General features: G+C 50.9%; 1 protein-coding gene across 1 annotated transcript; it reads left to right on the forward strand.

Moving 5' to 3' along the window:
* Positions 1–1,440: 1,440 nt before the first annotated feature.
* Positions 1,441–16,620, forward strand: LOC115557552 (leucine-rich repeat neuronal protein 1). Its single transcript, XM_030375434.1, has 2 exons — positions 1,441–1,893; positions 12,559–16,620. The coding sequence occupies exon 2, from the start codon at positions 12,787–12,789 to the stop codon at positions 14,965–14,967; it is 2,181 nt and encodes a 726-aa protein (XP_030231294.1). The 5' UTR covers positions 1,441–1,893; positions 12,559–12,786; the 3' UTR covers positions 14,968–16,620.
* The last annotated feature ends 5 nt before the right edge of the window (positions 16,621–16,625 follow it).

Raw genomic sequence — 16,625 nt, forward strand, 5'->3', positions numbered from 1 at the left:
ACTTCCTGTTCCTGCCGCTGGTCAACTTCAGACCAAACCCTGACACTGCAACACATTCGGACAATAAGAGACATACAGCACTGGCGAAGTCACGCCCCTTCCGGTAGAGCTCATGGGACCTATGAGATCGAAAAATATGAATGGGTGTCAATGGAGAGAAAATAATTATTTTCTGGTCCCGTCTTTATATGCCCTGGATTACACATATGTTGTTTGTGGATTTAAATGATAATTTTCATGCAAAGAAAACTTAAAATTTTCGTGAAGAAGTTTGATAATTATAGGTTTTATGTGAGGCCGCTTTGTGAACTACAGCTCTTCGCTGCTCTCGACGCATATGATATACGTCACCACACCCGCACTTTGAACTCGGCACAGAGATGACGATCTCCTGCTCCACTTCACCACTTTTTTTCAAGGCGAGGATAAAAGCATAGAAAGAGGTGAAAACCGCTGTAAGTCGGGGCATGTGGAGAGTTTTAGTTATGCCATCTCTATGTGCCATCTCTGTGCCGAGTTCCAAGTGCGGGTGACGCATATGATATACGTCCTTGACGTATATCATATGCGTCGAGAGCAGCGAAGAGCATACATGATAGTTCACAAAGCGGCCTCACATAAAACCTAAAATTATCAAACTTCATCACGAAAATTTTTAGCTTTCTGTGCATGAAAAATTATCATTTAAATCCACAAACAATATATGTGTAATCCAGGGCATATAAAGACTGGGACCAGAAAATAATTATTTTCTCTCCATTGACACCCATTCATATTTTTCGATCTCATAGGTCCCATGAGCTCTACCGGAAAGGGCGTGACTTCGCCACTCTATAGCGCTAAAACATCAGAATGCAAAAGGGGATTTTCTGTTACTCCACCATATTGAGAGGACTCAGCAGAGTTAATTCCTGAATCAACATAAATACATCATAACCCAGGCTAGAGAGACCTTTGTTTTGCCCCGTCTGGCTTTAGAATGCACTGTTGAACACAACATCTTCCCATAATGACAAATCATTTTCACGATTAATTACTAAACAATGACCAAAAAACCTTTGTAACAACAGCATAACTATCGCTCCAGTGCGCCTATAGACCGGTATCATTTATTATTCATACAGAGTTGATTTAGTTTTTACAGTTGGCCTCCTCTCTCGAGATCTCTCAATATGGCGGAGTACCGCCAAAATTCCCATGATGCCTCCCCATTCACAAGCACTAGGCCTATTTAAAATTCAACGAAGGTGTGTGTTAACTCTTATATAGGGCTTGTACTGGGGTTTTCATGGCTGTGTTGGTGAGCCTACAGCTCACAACACAGCAATGAACTACATATATTACCAGTCAGCATAACATATCCCGATTCCCAACATTCCTTCACCAAGGACCCACTTCACCCTTTCCTCCGGGGGGGCGGGACTTCCTGCCCGTCGCGGCGAACATTCGGCGGACGACGTCGTGGTCGCCGTCTCGCGCACCACCGTCTGTGACACGCGCGCGTTTAAATCCAGCCGCCTCTCGCCTCGAGGCAGCTGCTGATTACAGGGCACGCGCCCGGGCTGGAGTCTGTCGGGCTCGAGCATCGCGCGCTGTAGCGAGCCAGCGCGCGTGTGCGTTAGTGAGCCGTCTGCGCTCTGATCCACCGGACGCCGTTAACGGAGACCGGGCTGCGGGCACCACGACCGGGAATCCCAAACTACCAGCAATAAGTGTTATTTATTTTAAAGCACATTTTGTCGTCCTTTATGAGGTGTTTGTTTTAGATTTATAAACCCTCCGCGTGTCCCGGAGCTGCGCACGGTGCACGCACGGGTCAGACCCCTCAGGCTGCGTCCCGGTACCGGGTACCGGCACGGAGGATAACGGCACGGAGGATCCCGCGATGGAGAGGTGAGATCCGATCAGAGTCCGTCTGATACGCAGGGCTGTAACTGGTTTAGAACATGTAATAGTGTTGTAGTTCATTGGAAAACAATGGACAAGGATCTCAGTGTGATGAGCGTTAGAACCGAATCCCGTTAACCGCCGGTAACATAGTGCGCGGTTCTTAAGACGAGCACAGATGAACAAAGATATGAACCCAGGGGCTCTTCCTTCCAACATCAGCCTGTTCTAGAGGAGTAGTGCTGATGGTTTGGACAAAAGAGCGGATCAGAATCCTTTAGAACTGGTTTATATCAATTCAATCCGCGACCTCAACCAGGACGAGGTGGATCGATATTCCTACAGTGGTCTGTCTGTATGTGTGGGTGGGATCGATTGGATCAATATAATGCAAGGACGCTGTGCTCTATCGGGTTTAAAGGGGTACCATTGGTTTAAAAACCATGAACCAAAACGGCGCAAAATTATAAAAGAAATGCAAAAGAATGAGCTATTAATGTGCAGATTGTATAGGAGCGTTATAATTATTATCGATAGATATATTTGTAATTATCTGATGGTGATAACAACTAACTAGTGAATCAAATGCAAAATTATAGGGAAAATGTTGCCTTGACCTTTCACAGAGCTTGCAATTAATTGCAAGTGAACTTCTGCACATTCTGCAGTTCTGAAATGATTCCTGCGTTAACATTCAGTGCTATAGTTAATACCATCTATAGTGTTTACCATCTATAGTGTGTAACATCTAAAGCAGGCCTATTCAACTAGCAAATCAGGTTTCTGTGTGTAGCCGGTGATACTAGCCAGTATCAGTAGCCTACCCCACAATCAGGAAATGGCATCGCTTATTCTGTCAATGTTTGGCTCAACCGATACGTGTGAGACTAACCCTTGCTCCATGACCGATAAGAAGCTGCATGAGTGTCTCAGGATGAGCCAAACTAGGCAAACAAGGCAGTGCAATCTTTCTCAATGGCTCAAAATGTCATATGTACAGTAGTTCTGTTTTGTTATGATTCAAACAACATTGTTGAATTCTAAATACGTGTCCAAAATATGTGAGAACAAAATATTTTGTAATGATCAGATTAAAAGTGAAGAAGGAAGGAATGCGTCTGACAAGTTTATTCCATGCAGTAGTACTATTAAGTTAACACTACTTTAAGTACAATTTATCTGCAGCGATTCATTCTAGTAGTTTTACTCGGTGTGGCCCATGAACCCCCAGTGGTTTTCCTTTTTGGCCCACTCGTTAAGGAGGTTGAATAGCCCTGATCTAAAGCAAACTGCAATGTCACACAGCAGCAACGTGTGCAGCCGAACACGTTGTGGAGCAGCTCAAGGGTTCCTCCATCCTATTCAGGAGGGGCCCGTGAGGAAATGGGCAGATGTCTTCACCAGACCCAGGAGGTGGGAGGCACAAAGGCACACAATCCTCTGTGTCTGAGACGATTCAGGATCTGCATGGAGGCGACTCTGTATTGTCTTAGGTCACCTCTGGTGCCTCATGGTTCCAGCTGTTACATCGTAGCAGTCAGACAGCAGACCTGACTGGAAGGCTTTGAGACCTGTTAGACCCCCCCCCCCCCCCCCTGTGTTGGCGCTTGAAGCTGTGTTGAAGCTCTAAGCTCCGTTGAAGCTGGTTTGAAGCTGTGTTGAAGCTGTGTTGGAGTTGTGCTGGAGCTGTGCCTCCCATATTCAATAAGAGCGTGCGCATTACTCCGTCTGTTGTTTGTTTAGCCTTGATATAATAGGCGTGTGAGCATTAGCATGGAGCTAATCTGTGAGGCAGTGACGTGAATGAGGGTTCAGGAGGGAGACAGCCCCCCCCCCCCATCCTTATGTCCTCTCATGATGAATCAACTTGGCATCAGTCAGGAGTCGTGAGAACCAGCCAACACAAAGGCACGTCTTGTGGTGTGGTATGTTTGTGTGTGTGTGTGTGTGTGTGTGTGTGTGTGTGTGTGTGTGTGTGTGTGTGTGTGTGTGTGTGTGTGTGTGTGTGTGTGTGTGTGTGAGAGAGTGTGCGTATGTGAGAGTGTTTGTGTGTGTGGGAGAGAGTCTGTTTGTGTGTGTGTGCGAGAAAGTACATGTGTGTGTGTGTGTGAGAGAGAAATTGTGTGTGTGTTTGAGAGATAGTTCATCTGTGTGTGGTTGAGAGATAGTTTGTGTGTGTGTGTGTGTGTGTGTGTAAGATAGTGCATGTGTGGGTGTGTGAGAGAGTGTGTGTGTCTGTGTGCGTAAGAAAGTGCATGTGTGTGTGTGTGTGTGGTGAGTGAGAGAGTTTGTGTGTGTGTGTGTGTGTGTGTGTGTGTGTGTGTGTGTGTGTGTGTGTGTGTGTGTGTGTGTGTGTTTGTAAGGGCGTGCATGTGTGTGAGTGTGTGTGTGAGTGTGTGTGAGGGCCACCGAGGGGGTCTGGCCCTCTCTCTGCAGTGTGTGTGTTTGGGGTCCCGGAGCACTGAGGCGTGGAGACATGGCAGCCGTGTGACCTTCTGCTATTGTGATCCAGAGCTGAGGAGCGGAGACACAATTCAAGACATCACAGGGTTGGTAAAGACCCCCACTGACAGTCAGCTGCTGTCTACTGCCGTCAGCTCAGCAGTGGATGTCTGTCTGGGACGAAGACCCCTCAACTCAGCAGTGGAGGTCTGTCTGGGACGAAGACCCCTCAACTCAGTGGAGGAGGTCTGTCTGGGACGAAGACCCCTCAAATCAGCAGTGGAGGTCTGGCGGGTACGAGGACTCTGGTGGTGTTGTCGGAGACGCTGGAGAACAGGACTCTGTTGTGATGGTACCGTTTAGGAGACACAGGATATCAAGAGCTTCGTTAGCGTCGGGATTCAGACTGAGGCGAAGCAGACAGGCCGTGACGGCACCGGGGAAAGCATGGGAATGGTGATGGAACTAGCACATGCTCTCTCTAAACACCTCTGCTACCACTGTAGCTCTGTACACCAATGAACAATGTCCTGATTCCACTTCACTCATCAAAGAATAAAGCACAATTATAAATAATGATTCACATTTGAACAGTTCAATTGGAACTTGCACAGCTTTCCTCCATGACTTCCATGAAAACTGGTTTTATCTGCAGTGGCTGCAGCACTCACCACTGCGGATCACTGTGATTGATCCACCCTCCCATGCCAACATATCGCCTTTTTCTCCTCCCTATCATGAGGGCAGATCGCAGGGACATAATGAGGCCAAAGGGGGAGGGGAACATGAAAGATGGAAGGGGGGAAAAATGTGTCAGCATCCATCTGAGTTCCACTGGGAGTACCATGGTGCTGTTAAACTCCAGTTATCCCCGTCTGAACGCCCAGTGAAGCATCGCTGCAGCGCAGGCAGCGAGACAATCAGCCCAGGAGGACTTTGAAAGTTTAATGAGGCAACATTAAACATTCTCCGCGCACGCCGCACATTTTTATAAGCCCAATTATTCGGCATCGCCGAGAGTCCGAGAGGCCGTGTTGTGATTGGAGCCTCACGACCCTTGGCTCTACAGTTCTGATCGCACCGTTCATGGACCCATGTCCTGGACATGTGTTCCTGGACGTGTTCGTTGACGTGTTCTTTGACATGTTCCTGAACGAGTTCCTTGACGTGTTCATTGACGTGTTCCAGGACATGTGTTCCTGAACATGTTTGTTGACGTTTTCATTGACGTGTTCCTTGACGTGTTCCCTGACGTGTGTTCCTTGACGTGTGCCTTGACACGTGTTCCAGGACGTGTTCCTTGACACGTGTTCCTTGACATGTGTTCCTCGGCGTGTTCCTTGAGGTGTTCCTTGACACTTGTCCTAGACAGGTTTTCCTTGATGTGTTTCTTGACATGGGTTCAGGACATGTGTCCTGGAACACACTTCCTGACCAGGTGTTCAGGGATAGGGGTTCCTTGACACGTGTTCTAGAACATGTGTTCCTTGAAATGTGTTCCTTGACACGTTTTCCAGGACATGTGTTCCAGGACATGTGTTCCAGGACATGTTTTCCTTGACATTTGTTCCAGGACATGTTTTCCTTGACACGTTTTCCAGGACATGTGTTCCAGGACACGTGTTCCAGGACATGTTCTCCAGGACATGTGTTCCAGGACACGTGTTCCAGGTGTGTGTTCCTTGACATGTGTCCAGTACGCGTCCTCCCGTCCTCTGGTCTCCACACAGCTGCAGGAAAACTCTTGTGTGATGAGGAGGGAGACGCCTGCATACTAATGGCTCCGGAACAGGGTGTCTCTCAGACGGGGACAGGGAGGCCAGCGGGCGCCCCTACTCTGCCCTGCCTCAGCAGCACCGCGGGGGTTGGTGGGGGGGGGGGGGGGGGTGGCGGTTGCCATGGCGTCCGGAGGGGCGAGGCGCCCATATAGGTCGATGGGCGCCTCGCTGGTTCTCGTGTTGTCGCGTGTGTAAGTGAAACGGGAGTGATGGGCGGTATGGCCGTCGCTATGGTGACGGCATGGATGCAAGCCCGTCGTGTGCCTGCTGATTCGGAAACACAGAGCTGTACGTTTCAAGAGCCAGAGGTTCTGCAAGGTCTGCGGTGTATCATGAGGTATCCAACGAGCAAGTTTCCTCCTCCAAGGTCTCGTTAGGCATCAGATGCACACGTTGGAGGTGCAAATAAACGACTTACATTTATTTGTAAAGGTTTCCAAAAATCATGCCAACAATACATTTGCACAATTAGGCAAACGTGTACATTATAAGAAGCGTTATAGGAGATGCATTTGACATGTTAACAATTGCATAACGTTTCTACGAAATCACAAAATTGTGCTGAATGGTGTCTTTGTTCAGAGGAGGCAGGCAGGAAGTGCCCGGCGCTGGGACTCTGTTCTCTCACGTTGATTAGCGTCTGGGTCCTGTGTGCGTAGAAACAGAGCCTCGTAACTTAGTTTACGCCGCTGTGGCATTGAACAGACGGAGATAATCACGTCATTCTGTCACGTCTCGCCCATGGATCCTCCTCTCCCTCTGAAACTCCGTCCTCCTCTTGGGGTTCATGGAGACGCCGGTAATGATGATGTAGGGCTCGTAATGCAGGGTGCATTATGGGATGTCTTCTTATAGGGCTCGTACAGCAGGGTGCATTATGGGATGTGTTCTTATAGGGCTCATACAGCAGGGTGCATTATGGGATGTCTTCTTATAGGGCTCATACAGCAGGGTGCATTATGGGATGTGTTCTTATAGGGCTCGTACAGCGGAAGGCATTATGGGATGTTGTTATAGGCCTCGTACATCAGATGCATTATGGGATGTATTGTTATAGGCTCGTACATCAGAGTGCATTATGGGATGTGTTGTTATAGGCTCGTACATCAGAGTGCATTATGGGATGTATTGTTATAGGCTCGTACATCAGAGTGCATTATGGGATGTATTGTTATAGGGCTCGTACATCAGAGTGCATTATGGGATGTGTTGTTATAGGGCTCGTACATCAGAGTGCATTGTGGGATGTGTGGTTGGTGATACTCCACCATTTCGAGAAACCTTAAGAGAGTTGTGTTGTAATGTCCATTAATAAACGTAGATGCGTCGTATCCTAGGCTAATCGAAACGCTGCCACGTCTCGCATGAAAAATACTGTGGTGGTTTCAATACAACATTGCCCCCCCCATAATGACTAACAAAATACTATTATACCATTTCCATTGTTCTGCTCCTATACTTCGTAAATGGAGGCGGTCGCAATTCACAAACCCTATAGAACTATAGGTTATGGACGCTGTGTGTGTGTGTGTGTGTGTGTGTGTGTGTGCGTGTGTGTGTGTGTGTGTGGTGTGTGTGTGTGCGTGTGTGTGTGCGTGTGTGTGTGTGTGTGTGTGTGTGTGTGCGCGTGTGTGTGTGTACGGACCTGTGTGGCGGTGTGTGTTGATGAAACACTGAAAGATGGAGCAGGCAGAGTGGCTCCATCTCATTGGTCGGATGTTGCACCAGATGGATAGGGTAGAGGTCTTTCCCTGAGCGTGTGTGAATGTTGGTTGTGGTCCTCTTCAGAGGTGTGTGTCAGCGCTCTGTCGGCTACAACACCACAGGCGTCCTTTAGTGCATCTTCTTTAAAAGTAGGTATTACATTCTCCCGTAAAATCGATTGAACCTACTAAATTGGGCTCTGTGCTTTCTGCTGTCCCCAGCAAGAGCTAAGAGGAGATTCTCCCGATACAGCTGCCCAGGACGCAACGCATGTGGCCCCCTTTCGTAGCAAGAAGGGAATTCATTTCACACATCATTTTCCACTGTCGGGTCACAAAGAACTCCGATGTGCAATTTCACACAAATCCGTCCCAAACAAAGGAGCTGCTGGTATCTCCCCTCTCGCGTCTGGATCGTGATGAGGTGGATTATGATTATCAACGGAAGGACGATTGAATAGTTTGCTCCCCTACCCCTCTTTCTATTGCTTGTCTATTGAGTGTCATACTTTTGTTTCATATCTATTCATGAGAGCTACAAATAAGGTTGGACCCTGCTCTATCAGTGGCGGTTAAAGCTGGGTTACGTAAGATTTGAGAGGTTTAAAGAGAGAGTTCATAACAAAGCCGGTGAGATTTGAAAATAAACAAACCAAAAAATTGTCTCTCCCTCCGTCCCTCCTGACTATGTTTCTCTGCCATTGAGAAGTGTTGCCTTCAGGTGAACGAGGTACCAATCAGTGAAGAGATGCCCTGATTGGTCAGCAATGAGCCGGGAGTGGTCTGCAATCTAGATGTCGTCGTGCAGAGGCAGGCACAGTCGATAAGAGAAGATATTCTCACAGAGCCTCTCTCTCACTAGCAGCTGACAGATGACTCCTAACAAATTAACACTCAAATTAAAGCTCTTAAATCTTACCTACAGCACCTTTAACTATGCGGCTGTCAGGATTTAGCTGCTCTCTTATCTAGCTGGAGTGACACGGTTGTGCAGATGGAGACACTGGGTACCCGTGGAATCCTTTCTGTGGACTGGTTCTATGTGGACTGCTTCTGTGTTCCCCCGCGCTTGCTGTTGTGGTAGCCTCCCACAGGCACCTTCACATAACTGGCGACGTGTGAGTGTGTGCGTGTGTATGTGTGTGTTTGTGTGTGTGTGTGTGTGTGCGTGTGTGTGTGTGTGGTTCAGGTGTTCCCCCTGGCCTTACGCCCCCGCTAGCTACAATTAAAGGTGAGGAAGATGCATGGATGAACAGATGAGAGAATATACTGTAAGGGTTATGCCTCAGGGTTATGTCAGTGTAGTGCGTGTTGGTGTGTTGTGTGTGTGTGTGTGTGTCTGTGTCTCTGTGTCATCTCACTGGTTCCACAGCGTGCCGAGGCGACTGGCATCCAGACAACACTGCCAGGCCCACGGGCCGGGGAGTGGCTGGTGTCCTTCGGACGGCGCTCTGCTGGGGCGTTGTTGTAATGTGGATAATAAACTCTCCACATGGAACGTGTCCGCCAGGAAACATGAAGCAGCTTAGGGCAGAGTGCGGAATTGCAAAACGCTCCAGTTGAGCTGCCGGTGTTAATGAAAAAACGCCCATATGTGCGCAGTACACATCTCCTTTGGGGGTCTGGAAGGTAATACACAGACACACACACCGACACACACACACCGACAAACACACCGACACACACACACACACGGAGGCAGCCCCCCCGTGGTGCTACTGAAACCTTGCAGCAGGTGTTTGGGTTTCACGGCCTCAGCAGGGTGGCGGTAATTCTGCTCACCTGTCGGTTCGGATCTGCGATGAGGGCGTCCAAACCCGCGGCGGGCCGGAACCATGGGGGGGGAACCGATAGCAGAACGACCTTCTAGAGAACATCACAACCATATCATCACACCTTCTCTGGCGTACATGAGAACCATGCTGTTAGGACAGCCATGTATTTCGAGACGCTAAGAGGTTCCCTTTCAGTGGCCCTGTCTCGCCGTTCTGGGACTGTGAGTTTCACCAGAGAGGTTCCAGCAAAACCTAGCTAACGTGAAGGAATCAGTAGACTCCGTCCGGAGAGACTGAAGATGGAAGATGCTCACTTGTTGAACCGACAGCAGGAAGTGTAGGAGTCCTACTCGAGCCAACACGAGCATCTCGTCCTACTGGAAAAGACACATCTCGTCCTACTGGAGCCAACACAAATCTCGTCCTACTGGAGCCAAAACGAGCATCTCGTCCTACTGGAGCCAACACGAGCATCTCGTCCTACGGGAGCCAACACGAGCATCTCGTCCTACTGGAGCCAACACGAGCATCTCGTCCTACGGGAGCCAACACGAGCATCTCGTCCTACTGGAGCCAACACGAGCATCTCGTCCTACGGGAGCCAACACGAGCATCTCGTCCTACTGGAGCCAACACGAGCATCTCGTCCTACGGGAGCCAACACGAGCATCTCGTCCTACTGGAGCCAACACGCGCATGTCGCCCGGGCTTCCTGGGAACGACACAACGTTCCTTGTGTGTATTTATAAAGCCGGCCTTTAGAACCTGGAGCTTGTACGAACGGTGTGCGGGGGGGGGGGGGGGGGAGAGCAACGGGGGGGAACTCCAAAGAAATGGGTTTATCATATCAGAGCTCCAGAGAAAATGATGGAAAAAAAAAACATTCTCAACCATGCCCGGCTTTCCCCGACAAGGGAACGCACACACTAAGGCAAACACTAAGACACAGACAAATTCGCACACACACACACACACATTCGCAGAAAACGCACACAAAGTTGCATGCACACACAAACATATTCACACACTTATACTGTACACACACTGTACACACACTGTATACACACACACACACACACACACACGCACACACGCACGCACGCACGCACGCACGCACGCATGCACGCACGCACGCACACCACACCACCACACAATGAGTTATTCAAATACAGTGTGTTAAGGGAATAAATGTGCATTTTATGAGTTGCGACTGGAGGCTAAGCCATTGTGTTGTTTACCGTTGTACAGAGCCTTCTCTTTCTTTCCCCCTCTCCCCCTCCCCTCCCCCTCCCCTCCCCCTCCCCTCTCCCTCACCCCCTCCCCCATGCTGTGCTGGAGTATTAATCAGAGAGATGGTGGATTATTATTTCCTCGAGGCTCTGTGTGCAACTGCCATCATCCAGCTCAAAGAGACTGCCGCACCTTTCCACAAAAGGACAGGTGTCCTTTTAATCACGAACCAGGCACACACAAAACAGCCTGAATGCAGAGTTTCACTTTGAAATCAATTGAATTGATTTATTCCCTCTGAGCGCTTCGCATGGCAGGCAGATAAATCAGGTGGTCTGCAGAAAGGGAGAAACAGACGGGCTGCTGTTTCAACGCTGAAGGAGCTGTCACTGGTTTAAAGCAGGGCAGTCCCACACCGACCTAGAGGGGTACGGAGGAGAGGACAGGTGTGTGTGTGGGGGGGGGGGGGGGGGGGGTCCCCTCTGGCCCCCATCCGTCTCTGGGGCAGGACGGGGTAACAGGGCAGAGGTGCCCCCCCGGCACCCCTTCGAGAGACGCTGTGTCCTCGTTCCGGAAGAGTCTGGAGTGGTTCGGCAGGCGGCGCGTCTGTGATGGATTATGCGCCAACGACGTGTAAATCAAGTGTAAATCAATCATCACTTTTGTTTTAGTATTATTTTCTGGGCACGATTCGTGGAGTCTTACGGCGGTACTTTTTTTGCGCACAAGCCAACGTCGGTGGATAATCGAATATGCCTTTTAGTAGTAGGAGTTGAGCGGCTGAGTTATTAGGCGACTGAAGAGCATCGCATTGTGCTTGGCGTTGGGCGGATAATGAGGTCACATAAACAAGTTGTTTATGTGGGAGGTTTGGCTCATTAGCTCCTCCGTCAAGAATCAATCCCCCCCCCCCCCCCCCCCCCCCCCCCCCCCCCCCCCCCCCCCCCCCCCCCCCCCCCCCCCCCCCCCCCCCCCCCTCCTCCTCCACCACCGATCATGATCACTCCTGACACTTTCAAACATTCAACATCATTAAAAAGTTAGCGTCGTTCTACATCGGTCGCCGTACTGCGGTGCCCTGGAACCGGCGAGCGGTCGTTAACGACGACGAGCACGTAGTCCTCGACGTCTTCATTGATTGTGCCGGTTGGGTAACGGGCTCGGAGCCAGGGCTCCACTCTGAGCCAGCCAATCTCAGCAGGGCCTGAGCCGGTATGCAGATGATCCACCCTCGCCCTCCCAGACTGGAAAAACAAACATCCCAGAGGAGCTCAGTGTGCAATACATCAGAGACGCACCCCAGCACCCGAGAAGCTGAGGCAAAGAACCATCAACATCAAAACATGTGCATCACTCGTATCTGCGTACTCCCACTGATAGATGGGCTGAGGAACATGATGAAGTCTTATGTTTGTAGTGCAGTGATTTATGCTATTTGATGTTATGTTCTTTAGAGCCTTCCTCTGACAGATTCCGTTGCAGGATTATTTTAGTAGATTTTCTTAAATCTTTGATGAGAAAAAGGGCTGTTCTATGGCATGCATACATATATGATGATTTGGATCTAATGAAATTCTTTCTAATCTTGCGTGTTCGGAAATCGAGCATATGTCTTTTGTTGTCACTGGAACTCATTTGTTTTTGACATATTTCATCCTAAAATTTCCATATTACCTAAACTCGTACGATACATCCAAGGATTCACACGTCTAACTCGGTGTATCTCCTTATGTCTATTCACAGATCTAACCTTCTGAACACAAAGCAGTGAGGACAGAAAGACTCATCGCTCCAGAAAGAGTTTCTCCCCATCGGCCTTCATCTTGAATAAACCCATAGTGGCTGGGAAAGGAGCAGCTATCCTCGGTGAATCTGATGCTCATGAGCCGTGGTGCAGCGACCGTTCAAGCCTTCCTCCTCAACACCGCCTCTCCTCTGAGCCTGGCGTGATCAGAGAGCGCAGAGAGCACCATGGCCTCTCCCTCCCTCCCGCGGTCCACGCTGGCCCGGCTGGCGGTGGGTCTGCTGCTGCCCCTGGTGTGCCTGGCCCAGGGCAGGGAGTGTCCCCGACTGTGTGTCTGCGAGGTGCGTCCCTGGTTCACCCCGCAGTCCACCTACAAGGAGGCGTCCACCGTGGACTGCAACGACCTCCGGCTCACGCGCATCCCCACCAACCTCTCGGTGGACACCCAGGTGCTGCTGCTGCAGAGCAACCTCATCTCCCACACCAGCGGGGAGCTCGAGCCGCTGCTCAACCTGACGGAGCTGGACCTGTCCCAGAACAACTTCAGCACCGTGGAGGCGGTGGGTCTGACCAGCATGAACCAGCTCACCACCCTGCACCTCGAGGAGAACCACATCCACCAGCTGCCCGACCACTGCCTCCGGGACCTCTCCAACCTCCAGGAGCTCTACATCAACCACAACCAGATCAGCTCCATCTCCCCGGGGGCCTTCGTGGGCCTCCACAACCTCCTGCGCCTCCACCTGAACTCCAACCGGCTGCGGGTGATCGACAGCCGCTGGTTTGAGGCCACGCCCAACCTGGAGATCCTGATGATCGGGGAGAACCCGGTCATCGGCCTCCTGGACATGAACTTCCAGCCCCTGGGGAGTCTGAGGAGCCTGGTTCTGGCCGGCATGGACCTGACCGACGTCCCGGGGAACGCCCTGGTGGGGCTGGACAGCCTGGAGAGCATCTCCTTCTACGACAACAAGCTGATCCGGATCCCCCAGCTCGCTCTCCAGAAGGTCCCCAACTTGAAGTTCCTGGACTTGAACAAGAACCCCGTGCACAAGCTCCAGGAGGGCGACTTCAGGAACATGCTGCGACTGAAGGAGCTGGGCATCAACAACATGATGGAGCTGGTTTCGGTGGACCGCTACGCCCTGGACAACCTCCCGGAGCTCACCAAGCTGGAGGCCACCAACAACCCCAAGCTGTCGTACGTCCACGGGATGGCCTTCAGGGACCTGCCCTCCCTGGAGAGCCTGATGCTCAACAACAACGCACTGAGCGCCCTGTACCAGCGCACGGCGGAGGCCCTGCCCAACCTGCGCGAGATCAGCCTGCACAGCAACCCGCTGCGCTGCGACTGCGTCATCCAGTGGATGAGCGCCAACCGCACCACGGTGCGCTTCATGGAGCCCCTGGCCATGCTCTGCTACGCGCCGCCGGAGCGCCGGGGCAAGCGGGTCCGGGAGCTCCGGCTGCTGCTGGACGCCCCGGAGCAGTGCCTGCCCCTCATCTCGGCCGACACCTTCCCCGCCCACCTGGACCTGGAGCTGGGGATGAGCACCGCGCTGGACTGCCGAGCCACGGCTGAGCCGGAGCCGCAGATCTACTGGGTCACCCCGCTCGGCGCCAAGATCACCACCGAGACCGAGTCTGAGCGGTACCACCTGAGCGGCGAGGGCACGCTGCACCTGACCCGCGTGCGGGCGGAGGACTCGGGCCGCTACACCTGCGTGGCCCAGAACACGGAAGGGGCGGACACGCGCGTGGCCACGGTCCGCGTGAACGGCACGCTGCTGGACAGCGCCCAGGTGATGAGGATCTACGTCAAGCAGACGGAGCCCCATTCCATCCTGGTCTCCTGGAGGGTCAACTCCAACGTGCTGGCCTCCAACCTCAAGTGGGCCTCGGCCACCATGAAGATCGACAACCCGCACATCACCTACACGGCCCGCGTGCCCGTGGACGTGCACGAGTACAACCTGACGCACCTGCAGCCCGCCACCGAGTACGAGGTGTGCCTCAGCGTGTCCAACGTCCACATGCAGACGCACAAGTCCTGCGTCAACGTGACCACCGGCAGCGCCGCCGCCTTCGCCCCGGACGCGTCGGACCCGCGGCCAAGCACGGCCGTGCTGGCCGTCATGGCGACCGTGCTGGCCTGCGTCAGCCTGGCCACGGCGGGAGTGTGCCTGAGCCGCCGCTGGAGGAGGAAGAACTACCAGCACTCCCTGAAGAAGTACATGCAGAAGACCTCGAGCATCCCGCTGAACGAGCTGTACCCGCCACTCATCAACCTGTGGGAGGCGGACGGCGAGAAGGAGAAGGACGGCGGCGGCGGTGGCGGCGGCGGCGGTGGCGGCGGCGAGGGCAAGCTGTCCCCCGTGGACACCACGCGGAGCTACTACATGTGGTGAGGGTCGCGCGGACCCCCCACAGAGACCCCCCACGGACACATCTGCGGCCGTTAAGGTGCAAGAGGCGCACAAAAGGGGACAAAGGATTTCTTTGGTGTTGGTAGCTTTGCTGAGACGTTACAGAGCGATCGAGGACGTGATTCCCTTCTCTTCTTAAACTATGATAGCGTATCGCCTGGGTTGGACTCTTTCTTTCTGGGTTTGGACTCTGAAGGCCGTGTTCACTGGATGATCAGTGAAAGGCTTTAACACATCGGTAGGTAGAAAACTTAACACGTGGGTCGATTAACGCGTTCATTGACCCACAGGAGACTTTGGTGCGCTGACGACGGCGCCACTGGGCAGGTGATTTATGTACGGTGCCACTGGGAAGGTGATTTACCTCCATGGATGGCCTGACTCTAATGTACTCTAAACCACGGCTAAGCTGAGGTTACCCGTGTTAACCTGTAATGCTATACCGATTAGTGTATTTTGTAAAGTGTTTTTTTTCACTTGCATAGTTGCAAAGCGCATAGTGCGTCCACTTGTTTAACGTGATTCTGAAATATATCCGATATACTGAATATGTTGTTTTATTCGTCCACATTGGAAGGAGGCTGTAGAGTAGGAGGTGGTTTGTGAGGAGACATAGAGGAGACAGAGGACAGCAGAGGAAACAAGGGTTGTCGGAGAGGTCTTTCATACGTCAGAGCCGCGTGCCCCCTCAGGATATACAGCCTATATATATACAGTATATACAGTATAAATATATATAGGGGGGCAGGCCTCTACTGTGGTCTATAATCCAAGACCACCAATCTTTTAATATTAAAATATATCAGATGTTTTTTTTATTGAAGAATGTAAGAACCCAGCACAATGACACAAAGACATCTGCATCGCAAATCACTTCACCACGTATTTATCAATCACACGGATTCAGTTCTGTCACGACAATAAAAGCACAAGGTAGCGGTTTTCTCTTCGTTTCTCTGCACTCAGCTCGCACGGCAAAATGTCGATTTTTTTCACTCTGACTCCATAATGTGTGCCGACGCCGTTTTATTTTAAGCCTCTTCACTTATAGTGCATGGTAGAGTACAGCAGTCCCTCGTTAACATGGCCCTGTATGGCAGCTATGTTTAGCCTTTAGGTGGAGGGCTGTCTGCGCTGTATATGTTTTTTACTCTTTAACAAGACGCTTTTCCACTTAACGATGCAGTCGCGTCGGTCTTCTTGCAGTAGGAGTTGGGATCAAAGGCTCTTTGTGTTTTCCTTTCAAACAGTTGATCTGTTGTGCACTGACTGATGGGTAATGGAGTTGTTTTAACTTCAAAGTAAAGGCTGACAGACGGGTTTAGACGTGTTACTGTCTACTGAATAATGTTAGCCATCGTGCAGTAATGTTGTATCAACTATAATTTTGACCTTTGATTATATTCCAAGGAATTAGGGGTTTTAGTTTGGGAGGAATGTGGTGTTCAATGATAGAAAACATGAATGTATAATTAATAGCGTTCATGATTATTAACTACTGTATTATATTCTAGGAACTTTTTTCTTGCGTTTTATCTTACTACATTTGATAGCCATTGCTTAGATTATTATTTCCACATGTAAAATGTACACTACGGATGTTCAAATAAATAAGTTTTGTTCTTTTGCATTTAAGTCCC

The sequence above is a fragment of the Gadus morhua genome, chromosome 13 (genome assembly GCF_902167405.1).
Source record: "Gadus morhua chromosome 13, gadMor3.0, whole genome shotgun sequence".
NCBI lineage: Eukaryota > Metazoa > Chordata > Actinopteri > Gadiformes > Gadidae > Gadus > Gadus morhua.